This window comes from Sycon ciliatum, chromosome 6 (genome assembly GCF_964019385.1).
Source record: "Sycon ciliatum chromosome 6, ocSycCili1.1, whole genome shotgun sequence".
In the NCBI taxonomy this organism is placed as follows: domain Eukaryota; kingdom Metazoa; phylum Porifera; class Calcarea; order Leucosolenida; family Sycettidae; genus Sycon; species Sycon ciliatum.
Genome location: NC_088648.1, coordinates 23,598,245 through 23,613,729, shown reverse-complemented (window position 1 = coordinate 23,613,729; position 15,485 = coordinate 23,598,245). Strand labels below are relative to the sequence as shown.

The 15,485-nt window shown below is 44.4% G+C and overlaps 1 protein-coding gene across 1 annotated transcript; it reads right to left on the bottom strand.

Annotated features, from left to right (window-relative positions):
• Positions 1-9,279: 9,279 nt before the first annotated feature.
• On the bottom strand, positions 9,280-13,422 carry LOC135818910 (uncharacterized). Its single transcript, XM_065332097.1, has 2 exons — positions 12,561-13,422; positions 9,280-9,648 (listed from the first exon to the last, which is right to left on the bottom strand). The coding sequence occupies exons 1-2, from the start codon at positions 13,299-13,301 to the stop codon at positions 9,502-9,504; spliced, it is 888 nt and encodes a 295-aa protein (XP_065188169.1). The 5' UTR covers positions 13,302-13,422; the 3' UTR covers positions 9,280-9,501.
• Positions 13,423-15,485: the final 2,063 nt, after the last annotated feature.

Sequence of the window (15,485 nt, the reverse complement as noted above, 5' to 3'; positions counted from 1 at the left end):
AGTGTTATTACCCTAAAATTGTTGAAATAATGTTCTGTTGTGTAGTGTGGCAACGTTGTTGCCACTTGTGCCTAAATGTGTTTTGTCACCTTCTTGTTTATTATTGTTATTATTATCATTCGTTCTCACTTTTTTTGTTTTTTGTTGCTGATACACACTTGTCACGCTTAGTTCTTACTTGTATACCCTTGTTTTCTGCACACTTTTGTGAGAAATCGCACCTCGATATTCTAGTGCTGTCATTGTATCGTGTCACCCTACCTTGATTGCTATATTATTTCCTTTGTTCTCATTTTGTTCTTTAGTACAACGGTGATTCCTGAAGAGTGTTGTACGAAAACTTGTTCGAATTATTATTATTATTATTATTATTATTATAATAAAATATGGGGCCTGTGCCCTTTCCTGTTTTATTTCATCTCACATAATAGTACATAATAAACCAGTTTATTATTCATAATAATAATAATAATAATAATAATAATAATAATAATGCATTCCATTATTATTATTATTATTATTATTATTATTATTTCTAATATTATACTTGTGCATGCATTTCAATACCACCTGCCATCTACTGTTGATGTTGACCGTTTAGTCTGCCTCCAGTATCTCCCGTTTCTCAACCAGACATAGTCCACACCGCTTGTTCACAGTAGAGCAAAATATGTGTAATGTTAGAATGGGAATGATTTCTGGTTAACACTGAATACATGCCAACACAAAAATGGAAAGAAAGGAGGCAAATGGGATTTGTCGCAGCGAAGAAGTTCTTGCTAACAAAAAAGAATGAAGATAAATGGAATTATTCCTTACAGATTAAGTAGAGAATTGCTTTTATCTACAGATTAAGCAGAGAATTGCTTTAATTCTATTGACTAAAACCTCCAATAACGAATTAATTATTGTTGTATGAATTTGCTCCATTTACAGGGTTGTTGCTAGCTGCAAGCCTGTCAAATTGTGTTGGGTACCCGCCAATACGCACGGCTCAAGGCGGGCATAAGGCACCCTGGATCGATTGTATGGCAGCATTCACTTCAGCCGACGTCAACGTAGGGATGGTTGGTAAAGTACTTGGCAGATCGGTGGGCGCAACGCCACCACACACGAGAGGCTCATCCAATGTGCAAACCTGGAGACAAAAAAAAGTAAATTGTCGTGTCCGTTCCCGAAGGGAGCTCACGACGGCCACTGACAACCGATAAACCCTTTTCTTGAGGGTTTATCAGGGTTTAACCTCGAGATAAGTCAGAATGAAAGACGGCTTGAGACGATTTAAATAACAAACAACCAAGTTCAGCGTAAAACAATTAACATATACACAGGTTTCCGGCATGCGCAAACATGTGTTGGAAAACTTGATTGTAAAATTATTAGAGCTATGAAGAAAGCGCCTGCGAAACGGGAAGGCCTGAAGTCCGGATAAAATCCCAGCAGAGCTCCTGAAATATGGATCCGAGGTGCTAGCGCCGGTCATAGCAAATTTTGTCAACGCTGCGCTCTCGCAGGGTGCCAATTTATCGACGGCTATGGGACCAGGAATACTCATACCTCTCGCGTAGCCTAACAAGCCCAAGGGTCCTGTAACCAGTCTGCGGCCCATCACTTTATTAAACTCTATCCGCAAAGTGATATCGATCATTGTGTTTCGGCGCATCACGGAATCCGGGAAACTCTCTCGTCATCTTGGTACTACACAGTCCGGCTTCCGCCCGGGCCGTAGTACAGCGGACGTAGTATGGACCCAGCGGTGGATCGCTGCAAGAGCCATTCGTTACCGACAGCATTTTCACAATCTAGGCCCGGACATGTCCAAGGCGTTCGATGCGATTAACCGCCTGAAGCTGCTGGATGTGATGGCTGCAATCACCAATCCAGATTGCACATGTCTCACCCACCGCCTACTCCACAACACAACTATCACTGTTAAGGTTGCAAGTGCCACAGCTGAACCGTTTGATAGCACTATCGGAACACCACAAGGCGACAGTTTTAGCCCAGTTCTCTTCATCAGCTATCTGGAGGCTGCACTACAGGAATGCAGAACTCGTCTCGCGCCCTGCTGGCGACGCAAGTCTACCACCAGAGAAGGGCTATGCAGATGACATCTCCTATTATTCAACCTGCAGGCTGTGGCTTGAGAACGCTCTGCCTGTAATAGCAGACACACTGCACGATTGGTCATCAAAAGTAAATCCAGATAAACCAGAGTGGATCCGTGTGTCACCTGAATCCGAGAGCTGGCGTACATCTAGGCAGTTTTGCTCCTTGAGGGGGAGGAGGAGGATGTTCGTCGCAGGATGGAAATTGCCTCTCACGTGTTTGGCCAGCTGTACGGCTAATGGCTGCGTAGAAATAAAGTAGCGGAGAAGACACGCTTACGCCTGTACAACGTTATCGTACTGCCGACATTCCTGTACAATTGCGAGACCTGGGGATTATCGTCAACAGCAATGGCCAAGGCAGACGCATTCCACCGGCGTCAAATGCGATCACTGCTTGGAATACGATACCCAGACACAATCTCAAACGACGACCTATACCGCAGAACCAAGAGCAACCCTATATCAGACACAGTTGCATGTAGGCCACTACAAATGACCGGTCATGTGCTACGATGGACACGGACACGCCACCGCAAGTAGCCATTAGCGGCTATTTTGACAAGGGCAACAAAGCACCTCGTGGACGACCAAGGTTGACACTGGCCACAAGTCTGGTCGCTCAGCTGAATAAGCTGGGTGTGCCAATGAAGACCATGGAAGACCTTTCCAGGTGCCGACAACAAGCAGCAGACAAGACAGACTGGAAGAAACTGTGCAGTTCGACACCCGAAGAGAAATCAGTATCAGCAGCTACTACACCTAGCTTATGATGCTCACCAGACAGAAGCGGAAAAAAGTGAATTTCTTTATTTAGTGCTCTACTACGCGAAATGTGCTATATTTATTATTATTATTATTACTATTATTATTATGAAGAAAGAACACAGACAAGTTTTTGCCACGGATCCCACGGATCAAAATGTGACCTGGATGAGTATAATGGGGAGTTAAATTTATTTTTGTGAAGAAGAGGTTGGTGCGACTTCACCAAATGCAAACTCCGTTTCCTTGTGCACCGTGTCCACACCAGCAGCATCAGCCCTCTCCTGAAAGATAGAGTAGCCCTCCAACCTCCCAGTTACACCCGTGGCAATGAGAATTGCAAATATGTTGTTCCGCTAACTCGGCGAATATCTGGCGACAGCCGACCATTGTTTTCCGCGGTGAAGCTTTGGAACACCCTGCCATAGGAACTCTCGTCCACTCGTCGTTCAACCCCGTTTAAAAGATTGCTGTAAGTGTTTTTCTACAGTAAATATGGCCGAATAGTACCTCCCTCTGGCATAGGTCCTCATCTTCCTATTTCTCTTTGATGGTTAATTCGTTCGAACTTGACTTGTAATTACCGGTCCATATACTTCCTTTTGACTGTTTTCTTCTTTTCTCAAGTCCAGCTATATTGAGCCACACTTTTTTATTTTATCGCCAACATAATATTAGGCATCAATGCCCGTTTGGTTTGCGATGTAAATAAAACTTCAAACTGACAAAACTTGAATTCTCACTTGACTGACTCACGACTGCCATCTAGAGCACACGAGAAGTCCGTCGAACCGTCCACTCTGCAAACCCGCAAGAAAGCACCACTCCCTGCTCAATACACAGTGTTTCGGGGAGCTCGCACCTCATGAGTTGAGCTTCAGAAGGCTGAGGAAGATTGTTCTAGAAGGGCACCACTTATATAATGCTGTCCAGGAACAAACATCACCAGGGAAACAAACTTAAAGATATGCTCCCTTTCCAGCTTGACAAACAACTCGTGAACACCAGATAGCAGCGTGCGTCAGTGTCGCTCATGGAGGTGCTGAACAAGCACTGAAGACCGTTGGCCATTCACAACGTTGTTGCCTCCAAAACATCTATTTCCCAAATTCGGGCTGGGGCCAAAAATGTGAAGAAGAGGTTGGTGCGACTTCGGCGATACTTAAGGAATTGTGTGTTGCTCCCTGCATGGGAGCTCGCGATTTTCCTGTCGACTTGTATCCTCTCTTGAGTGACGCACGACTGCCATACAGAGTCTCTGCAAGTTTGTATCCCTGGTGATGTTTGTGCCTGGACAACACGATAAAAGTGGTGCTCTTCGGGAACAATCTTTCTCAGCCTACTCAAGCTCAACTGATGAGGGGTGATTTTCCCGAAACACTGTGTGTTGAGCAGGGAGCGGTACTTTCTTGCTGGTTTGCCGAGTGGACGGTTTGATGGACTTCTCGTGTGCTCTGGATGGCAGTGGTAAGTCATTCAAGTGAGAATTCAAGTCGGCAGGGAAACCGGGAGCTCCCATGTAGGAAGCAACGCAAAATTCCTCAAAAATCATTTTTGCACAGGTGTATTGTACGCACATACGTAGATTGAGATAGATTTTGTCGACCTTTCTGAAAAGTTTACAAGATCGAAAAGGTTTCGTACGACGCACGCGATGAGAACTACTTTCTTCCTTCTGGTTTGCCGGTAAGCGCCATTTTATTATTTCGTCAACATGCCAACAGCCAAGGCCGAACATAAAGTGATCCGTTGACTCAGGAAGGATCCGACGGATACGAGATCTTGATCTCGATCCCGATTCTACAAAGAGTACACAACCCCCAGAATGTGCAACGCCTGATCCAGGTCTGCATAGGGTCTTGGTCGAGCGTAGTTGGATCTTCTGATGCCACGCGTACACTCCACACCAGAGCAAGGCCAGTCTCCAGGCAGGGCGCCGGTTTTTTTATCCCAGGCTCGACCGAGAATCTCCGCGACTCCCTGGGTTCCCCATAGATATGTACGGTATTATGACGCAAAGATTACAATACGCTCGACCAAGACCCTAAACAGAGCTGCATCAGGCGTTGCACACTCGGGGGGGGGGGGTATATACACTTGATCCTACCAATTGAACATGCCTCTAGTATCATAATAATAAAAGTTAGATTTGGCTAGTGCAGGGCCCCTACTCAGTAGCTGTTTGTTTTTGTCCACATATTTATTTATTTTCCGAGTTGGATTTGTGAATAATGGTAAAAAATATTACAAAAATAGAATGGTCGTAGGAGATCGGGAATACTACTTATCACCGGAAGTGATTTAAAAACGGTTACCTGGTTGTCAGAACAATAGTGAAACATACGTTTTGCTTACCTCTCCCGTTTGTTCCAGCGGTAGAAACGAATCTCCTTCCACTGAGGTAAATCGGAAACTTGATGATGGGGACCCGGTACTTGGTATAGTGATAAAAATTGATATTAGGCCTAACGGTGCTGGAAGGTCGATATAATTATACACTTCGAGGCTACTTTCTGAACCGAGTTGTACGTCAAGAGAAAAACCCAGACTGGCTTTTGAGGTGAGTGTACGTGTAACGAAATCTTGGGTTTGAAAGCAGTCAACGGAAGCCACACTGGTTCCAGTAAGCACGTCTCCGAGCTGGGCTAGCAGCTCAGCAGAACTGGCCAGGAGTATATTGACGGGCGGTACTGCATTGGCAATCATCTGTAGCTGGGCGAATTCCTCTGGCTGTCTAACCTGCAGTGCATTGTCGCTAATTGCGCAGGTCTGGGTGAGAAAACAGGACCCCATATCCAAATCCAAGGCGCTGTCATCACTCTGCTCACTACTGAAGGAGCTTTCCCCTCCACTGTCGCTATCAGAGCGAAATTCCCGACCTTTGTTTAAACTGGCTGAATGTGCTGACATACAAATTAGTAGCACAAGAAAAGGACATATAAAACTGTCCATAGCGAACGACTTCGAGTGCCTGTAAAATACATAAGACGAAAAAAATGGTGTTGAACGAAGAGTAGAATTCAAGAGAATGTACCTAATGTGCCAGCTACACCGATAATTATAAGCTATTGTCTAGTTCCAAGCATCGACGAGTGTCAGAGAAGGTCCAGGGTTGCCTCCAAGCACGATGGGTTTTTCGAGCTAAAGATAGATTTCTCTCGTAGCTTTTGACAACGACTTTGTTCTGATTAAAGAAGCACAAGTTACAACTCAGTATACTCACGTCCCGATGTTTCATAACATATAATATAGTTATATGCATATAGGTATAATGGTGCTTCTACATAAATCCCGAAGTAAGGGTTTACCGGCAGTTAGATAACTTGTGTTATCTTATCGTCGTGTATGTGCGTCAAGGTCAAGCATGTAACTGGCCAACTTGGTTGTAGTAACTTGTATCTTGTTATCATATTGTGTGTGCGTGTAGTAACCTGTAGCTCGAGGGGTATGGCTGTTTCTTATGGTCCACATTAGTAGTAGTGTGTCTTTCCCCAGTTACATGCCCTTTAACGCACATACACGACAATATTAAGGTACCGCAAGTTACCTAACTGCCGGTAAAACCTTTATTTGGGAATTATGTAGATCCACCATTAGTATAACTATATATGCAACATCAGAACGTGAGTATGCTAAGTTGTAACTGGGGAAATTGGTTGTAGTAACTTGTGCGTTGTTATCATCTTGTATGTGCGTCTATTAACCTGCAGCTCGAGGGGTTTGGCTGTTTCTTATGGTCGACATTCCATGCGGCAACTTGCAAGGCTTCTTCATTTTGTAAACTAGGCAATATGCAAGAGTTCAATCGTAGCAGGTAGTTAAACAGTACTGTACTTTGACTATGACAAGTTGGATGAATGATAAGCAGCGGTAACAAGGAGCAGTTTCACGCGGCGATCGCTTCGCCGCATAGATAAGGACGGCTAGACCGGTGTGCAATAATGGACTCGTGTGGGAAGCCAATGATTAATTTATAATAGATAAAAGAAGCAATGAACTACAGGTTACGCTGTAATATCCACTAACGCCACCAGTTACTTGACAATTAGCTCATGCGATACAATTTCGCGCAAGTGACCAACAGTACTGGCGTTCTATAACAAACTGGCCATCAGCTCTAGCACGTCTTGCGATTTCGCTATAATAACAACAGTTACTTGACAATCAGCTCGCGTGATAACATTGCACAAAACTGACGAACAGTACTGACGTTCTACAACTAACTGGCTATCCGCTCTAGCACGTCTTGGATACGCACCCCGCCAAGCTTCCGACTTGGGAGGTTCTAAGGCATAGTTATTAAAACATAGGTGGGGAATGGGAATGCAACCATGACAAGCTGAAAGTGTGAGGTCCAGCGACCCCTACTTGAATTTGCCCTACTGGCCTGGTCGAGCGCAGCCGCAACTAACATGAAGACACAACTAGCAGGCTATCAGCTTTAGCACGTCTCTTGTCACATCTAAGTCGAGTCGAGCTCTAGCACGTCTTGGGTGCGCACTCCAACAGACCTCCAGCTTGGAAGGTTCTTAGTTACTAGGTTATGCGCAGCGTAGTTTTGCCCCTGTTGTCCTACTGCTCACCGTCTCTTCTTCGTCTCTTTTAGTTCCCCTCCCCTCATGCATGCAATTTTTTCCAGTGCATTAATACATTGACTGTACTGCTGACCAACCTTATGTTGGTACGCCTCCTTACAGTTGATTACTCCTTGTTCACTTGTAACTCACTTGAAGAAACTTAACTAATGTGGTTCGTGAAAAGCAGTGTTTCCCCTCCTGATGATTGTGCTGAACAATTCACTTGAAGTAAAATGTGTTCGTTTCTGGGCAGTATTACAAGTAGCTTTTGTGTTTCCTGGAAAGTGGTGTAAATGTGAGCTCGCTACTGTAAACAAGCGTATATCACGTTCCCCAAGGCATCACGGAAGCCTAAAGTTTTCAATGGCGAAGTTTCACAAGTTGCAGTAACGCGTATTGACATGCGACATCGTCTCCTTTTCACTCTTATAATTCGGCTTCATGGCGCGCCTGAGTCCCCGCAATTGGTGCGAAAGGTTGAAGAGATTGAACTGTTCCGTCTCCTTATGTTCTATATTTTCTGTGGCGTTTCCGATCCTTTTGTTCACATTGAACACTATCAATCGGAGTAATGAGAGCACCACCGGTTCAAGCGGGTTTCATAGAACTCTTTTTGGGGTTCTAGTAAGCACATAAACTACGGCGAGACTCCCCAACTCTCGCCCGCCGCGAAAATCACGCAAGTGGCCTAACGAGCTGATCGCAGTGGTTGCACATGGCCAAACCTTCACAATGCGATATGCGATGCACTGCACATGTGATATTTGTTAGCACCAAAACAAGAGTTGCTCGTTGACTTTCTAAAGTTGTATCCAGCAACGCGAATGCCATGCTGAAGAACACCCCACATTACATCGCCATCTTAGGTACTACAGAAAGGCAATGTTGCCTCTCTCTTTCTCTCTTTCTCTCTCTCTCTATCTATCTATCTCTCTCTCGCTCTCTCTCTCTCTCTCTTTACTCATCAGGATATTTGACCAGAGGCGGTAATACTGCTCGAAACTTGTTGTATTGAAGGTACAGCCTTCTCGTAAGAAGATGGGAGAAAAATAACAGGACCGCAAAGAGTAGATATTCCACAAAGACCCTGTGCTGGGGACATGGCTCTTGCATAGACTTTGATCCATTCAATTCGAAGTTCAGCTACACTATATAATATTTGACCATCGCATATTCTGCGCCATGATGAACGGTGAGCTTGCATCACACGGCGGCAGTACACTTCGCTTTGCATAGGTGTTATTAGGAGAATGGAATGTGTTACCTGCCGGTAGCCAGTTACACTCGTTACACTCCAATGACAGTTACGATATATTGCTAGTACCTACAAGTTACTTTGTTGAAACAAGTCTTATTTAGCTCCTTGATAATTGCATTTCTGCTTATCTACACCGTACCGGCTATTCTGTCTTTCTGTCACACTTTTCCAGCGAAATTCTTCAGTTAAGAGTACAATGGACAAGCTCTCATGGTGCATGCATTCCTCATCTGATGAAAGAGAGGAGAACCTTCTTCCTCTCACCTACATGAAATACCGGTCACCTTCTCTGGTTATTCTTTCTGTTCTTTCACCCGCGTCATCGCCGTTTGAAAAGGACATAACTTGTTTCTCAGTGAAATCACCGTCCAGCTTTATTCAGCGATCGTTCACAAGACAAAAACTTTCAAGATGTTTGTAATGAGCCTGAAGTGCGTCCTTTTTATGAGTATTATCGCATTTTTCTCTCAGAGGAAACTGTTTATCTGAGTTAAATATGCATTTTAGTTTTTGTTTGCCTCTCCCATGCCGTTGTACATAGGCGGCATTCCGCGAATATGTCAATACTACCGGTCCTACTAATTTGCGGAAGTGAAATTGAAAAGACCAAAGTCCACAGCGAAAGGCATAACTTAAAAGTGCAAAGTAGGCAACACTGTTGGAAGATGACATCCTTTCTGTGAGTAAAAACATTGTTTTTCGCCGGTTGTAACTTACAGAAAATGAAGAACAGGCAAAAGTTAAAAATTTAAGTTAAAGATGTGCCAGACCAATGAAGGGTGATTGTAAACGGCTAAGTCGTCGGGCAGAGAGCATTCTGAATAGCCGTCGTAACAGCACCTAGATCGCCAGCCAGAGCAGGTGGTAATGTGGGTGGCCTATCTGGTGAATCCGTCGGCTCAGCTCCACCACAAATGAGGGGCTCATCCAGTGTGTAAATCTGAATAAACAAAAACAGGACATAAAAACATACGGTATGGTCACCTAGTACCCCGACCTCTTTTTCTTTCTTATGGTAACACGCTCCGCGATCTGCGAATTCGCAATTTCCTGGCCGTTTTACAAACCTGTTTTTGTAAAGAGGACAAGACAACATCAACGCGAGTCATAGGAAACGACAGCTAAGTTTATAATCATTTTTTATTGCCAGAATTCTATAAATTTGTTGCTCTTTATCATTGCGAGTTTATAATGTACCGTAAGTTTGGCAAGAAGCGTGTGTTCATAATTGGAACAATCAACTTCTTGACTATTACCGCAGAAGTCACAACTTCTAAGTTCGTATTGTAGTCCCTCACGCGGACGTGCGACTAGTTGTTGGAGGTGACAGCGTTGCGAATAGCATACTGGTTCTCAACGTCTGTTTATCACAACTCCATGAGCGAATCTGACTCACGCTGCTACCTGGTGCTTCACGAGGTGTTTGTCGCGCTGGAAACAAAGCGTCTCTGTAAGTTTGTATCCCTGGTGTTGGTTTGGCCTGGAGAGCAGTATTATAAGTGGTGCTTTTCAGGCTAAATCTTCCTCAGCCTACTCAAGCTCAACTGATGAGGGGTGAATTCCCCGAAACACCGTGCATTGAGCAGGGAGTGGTGCTTTCTTGCAGGTTTGCCGAGTGGAAGGTGCGACGTGCTCCTCGTGTGCTCCGGGTGGCAGTCGTGAGCCAATCAAGTGTCAAGTTCGGCAAGAAGCGTGTGTTCCTAGTTGGAAAAATCAACGTCGTAAGTAGCAGTTCTGAAACCGCATTGCATTCTGGTAGGATAGAGGTCCCTAGTTTCATACCTGGTTTTTACGGGCAGCTTCTCTTTAAATCGTGCCCTTTCAATTTCCTTTATTCCTGTTTTTGTGAATATTATTCACATTACGTTGCACACCATTTGTGTTTTACACGAAGCACTTGGAACGTCCAGGAAGACGTTTTCAGACGCCATCTAGGTTTTCGTGCTCTGGACAGCGCCTTCAAAATCATACGCTCGAAAGACAGCGAAACAAATAATTTCTTTTTGGAAGGATCCTGTCAATTAAAAGTATGGAGCACGAGCGATTAGAACATTGGGCAGCTAGATCTTGAGCGATACTAAATCGCCTGAAATAATGAATTGGCGAGACACGGGTACAGTCAAGTATGAATTAAACCTTGCTTGATTTCAGCATTGAACTCGGATACTGAGCCAATACATATAATTAAAATAGAAAAAATCACATGGAAACGAATTATAAAGCAACTTACCACGATTTTTACCAGATAAAGCAGTCAGAAAGTGCGATACTAGGGCACAAGTAGTTTCAAAAGACGTATGTTTCGCCATACTAAGAACCGTTAGCAAGCCGGTGAACGGCAACACGAAGAGGACCTCGGTTAGAGTATCGTCCTGAACACGCGAAACATACACTTGTTTCACGAGTTCGGAGCGTTCTACTCGCCATGACCGCAATGGGTTCGTTTCATTTAATGTCGTGCGATTTAACCAGGATATGGAGAATATGACCGTTTATCACGCCTCTTTTTGTCTGCAATTTTTCTCAAACATTGAAAAGATTTCGTCCATTTTTCTTGGAATAAATATGATGACGAAACGTGCCAAACAACCAGTAGGGCCGCTGATTTTGGCATAACTATTAATAACATGACACAGAACAGGATCGAAGGTAACCACAGCGCCAACAAAGTGTCCAAGTCAACTTTCAGCTTGCTCGCTCGTTTCTTTTGCCTTCTGCTCCGAAACGTCAATTGTTTCTAATAGTCTCAACGGACTGGCTCCATTGTAAAAATTCTTTGGGTGAAATATTTGACATGGACCTCGTGAACAAAAACCCTTTGCTAGACCCGCGTAAACGGGTTGTGATTGCCAGAAGATAATCCAAAATCACGTCGTGTTCACGCGGGTTCGGATGAAGCTGTTCCCGTTTACGTTTCACGGCTGTCTAAGGTTCCCTATTGTTAGTGACGACTTATCAAGCATGCGTAATGGAACTCGGAAAATGAGTCAGGAATAAATGTGTAATAGAAGAAGGAAACATATGGGAACAAATTATGAAGAACGTCTGCAACAAGGTAATAAGCGGTCAGAGCGTGCGATAACAGGGCACAAAACTGATTCGCCACTGAGACATTCAACCACCTAAGGCTTGGCTCTAACCCTCCTCTATTGTGCAAACAACCAGCATTGCAACTTGGAAGGTTCAGGATGGGGCTGGGACCAAATAGGGGAAAGAGAGCGCAGCGAAAACGAGCACAAGTCCCACGGCAACAAAGAATGGCGACTGTTAGAGGACGACGATGAGACAAGCTATCTACAGTATAACTACAATTCGAAGCAGCAAAGCAACACACCACCCTTCTTGGTTGGGTGAGCAAAATCAGAGATAATATAGGAAGGAGGAGGCTTTGGGAAAATGAATTTTGAAAAACCTTTGATCCTTTGTCACTAACAAATCGGAAGGCTGTTGGTTTGCTTACTGCACATTATCCGAGTTCCATTTTACAAAAAATGGGAATTTTTCTGTTTCAAGGTTGTATTCTGATATCACATTTTCATTCGAAAATTGACTTGAGTCTGATATTGGCCGAGGTAGATCTACTAGGTGCAAAAGTGCAACAACAAATCAGACATCCAGCGTAAAATTGCAATTAATGGACCCCCCGCCGGGAATGTGCGATCCCAGCAGTGTTGTTACGAAGTGACTTGAACATAGAAAAATTAGGGACCAATTAAGGGCCTCTGATATGAACGGATGGGTACCCGGGTACCAAGAACAACCCTTCGACGTTTACTTTGTTTACATTGTTCCAGGGTAACACTTTTGAAACGGTTCACGGCATCGTTATAAACATAACGTGCATTTTCTTACCTCCCCCCGCTGGTTCAATTCAAGGAATTCGCCCTCCGTCGACCGGAACTGGAAAGTAGGTTGACTGAATCCAGTAACCAATGAAAATGCGAATATCACTCTGAGTGTCCCAAACGAAGACGGCAGATTTGTGTAGGTGTAAGTGAACAGCAACACATCGCCCGTCCTGTCTAGAACGACAGAGAATCCGAGACTTGACTTGGATAGTGCCGCAAACGGTGACTGCGTATCCTGCGACATGAAGCAATTAAAGTCGCTAGCCAAAACACCATTATTGAGCACAGCATCTTGCTGGTCCAGGATTGTAAGCGCACTGGTAAAGAGCATATTCGTTTCAGGTACTGCACTGAGCGCCATTTGAATCAGATCGAATTCGGCTGGTTGCGCTACTTGAATGGCATCGTTACTGAACTCGCACGTTTGCGTGAGAAAGCAAGGCTCCATCGGCATCGGCATCTGGACCTCATTATCCACACTGTCTTCACTGTCTGCACTCTGGTCAGCAGAGAAGCTTGCACTGTCGCTATCCGATCGGATTGTCACATGTCCTTTCAAGGTCCCCGCTCCGAACTCAGCGACGGATAGTGAGGTGCAGCAGGCGAGCAGAAACACTGCCAGTAAACTCAGCATATTGTTCGTTCTTCCTGATCGTTCTGCAAGCACTTGTTCAACAAGGTCTTCTGAAAACGGTTCAAAAACGGTGGAGTTGAAAAGTAGACTTTCGAGGTTGTGGGAATTCATATGAAATGATGGCACCGTTTACCATGTTGTATAGGCAAGACAGCTAAGCACGTTCGAACTAACCATAGGGGCTCTTCAGTACCAACCTCGGCATTTTGCACAGACCAACACGCACATATGAATGTTGGGACGCGGCTGATGGTAATGTCGCTTAACTATTCTTCTTAACTCCCATGCTGCTTTGCGAGATGTTGTAACGTGTTCTTTGTTCTGATGATGAACGCATCCGCATCTCGATAATAGAATGTTACTCTCACCGCTAGACGACTCTTTTCCCGCGTAGCTGCCTACAGCGGTGTCCTCTAACTGCAGAACTATTCAAGTTATCCTTATCTGATGCGGTGCGCATTAGTGCATGCTAGTAGTAGCTACATTATCATGTGACTCTCATGCTAAGGAACTAGAGTATACAGTGTAATATACTGGAGGTTTTCGAGTGCCGGTTAGAGCGCCTTGTAACGGTTTAGAACATTCTGGGTATTCCTACAAAAACGTTTTAGGGTATGCCGTGACTGTCCCGATAGGTCTGTCACTCTTCAGTAGCGGTAAGGATGTTTCTGACAGTGACATAAATAATCAAGACAATGCTCTACTCTCCTATGCCTTAATTTAAACGCTGCAAACGCGATTACATTTAAGGTAAATCACGTAATTATACTCACTTCGTTTCAAACCGTCAATACGGCGGACCATCACTAGTGACTGGTACATACAGAATTCCACCAAACTTCAGGCGCATGACACGTGTGCCGGTATTACTTGAAGTGTGAACATGTTTCTTTACACTCACATCCGGTAAGGAGTGGTGGTCAGTGCGACTAGACGCAAACTTTTCAATCCCGGGTGCAGGTTGCATTCGTTCTCACTCCACATACATGCATGCTGGAAAACACCCAGACATAAACAGGAATAGCCCAAAACCAATAATCGAGGGGTAGTGAGCCGCAGCCAAATATAAACCAAATAACAAGTAGGGCATGATAGCAAGGGCGAAGCTGTCAAGTACGCGTAAATTTGTCCGCTAAGATGGGTGGGTACATGGGTGTTGGAAGGTCATTTTTACATTCTGCATGGACGACTGAGACACCAGTCGAGGAGAGGTAATCCCGCATTGTATCAACACAGTTCTAGCATGATCACACAACCCTGACATCATTGACCGTGCATGTTAACATTTATGAATTTCTGAACCGATATTGGGTGCAATTCTGGTCGCACAGGAACATGGAGAAGTTTAGCAGTGTAATATAGACGTCAAAACGTCGAAAACCGTCTATTTGCTTTGTAAATGGAAGATTGGCTTAAATACCTAATCATAAACCGTCCTCTTTGGGCCGTTAATGCCCAATCTTACGGGCGCTATGCAAACAGTAGGCACTCCAGGTTATGCATTAACCTATAATTATTCTCGCGCTATTACTCGCTCAATAATACAAACCTGTTTCACAGCATTGCCCGAATCGAGCACGAAACACCATCAAGTGATCTTCACACTTTCCTGATTGACCAAATGAGACGCATCTTCGGCTGAGTCTATTCATGTTCAACGACACCTAGCTACAACAAATCTAATACGGGCAAACCAACAACGCATCCCAATATCTTTTTACCTTGGTGGACTGTTAGTCATACATCATAACTTGTTGGTCCTTTCTTCTTTACATATTAATATGGCCGACGTCGAACAAAAACAATGTGAAATGCGGTAAAATAGCCCTTTTATTAAGTCTCTTTACAGAGATGTTATGCGTTTACCTCTCCTGCTGTTTTCAATGCTTGAAAATCACGGTCCTCGGCGCGGATATCAAACGTTGGTTCAAAATACCAAATAATGCGCTATGCACCCCGAACAAGGACGCCAGGCCCGCATATATAAAATTGTAGACAGGCATATCACCGCCGCTTTCTTCACCGACCGCGACTCCTAGACTTATGTCTGGGAATGCTGCGAACGGTCACATCGTATCCTGTTTCATAAAGCAATTAACATCCCCGATTGGTACACACTTCAATGAGACCTCATTGTGCTGGCTGAAAAATAAACCATCCCTAAAAAAGAGGGTTTCCGCTGTTGGCAGATCTACTGCACTGATGGCTATCTGTATCGGATTGAATTTGTCTGGTTGCGCAGCTTCAAGTGCATTGCTGCTGAGGCCACAGGTGAGGAAATACGGCCTGATGTCA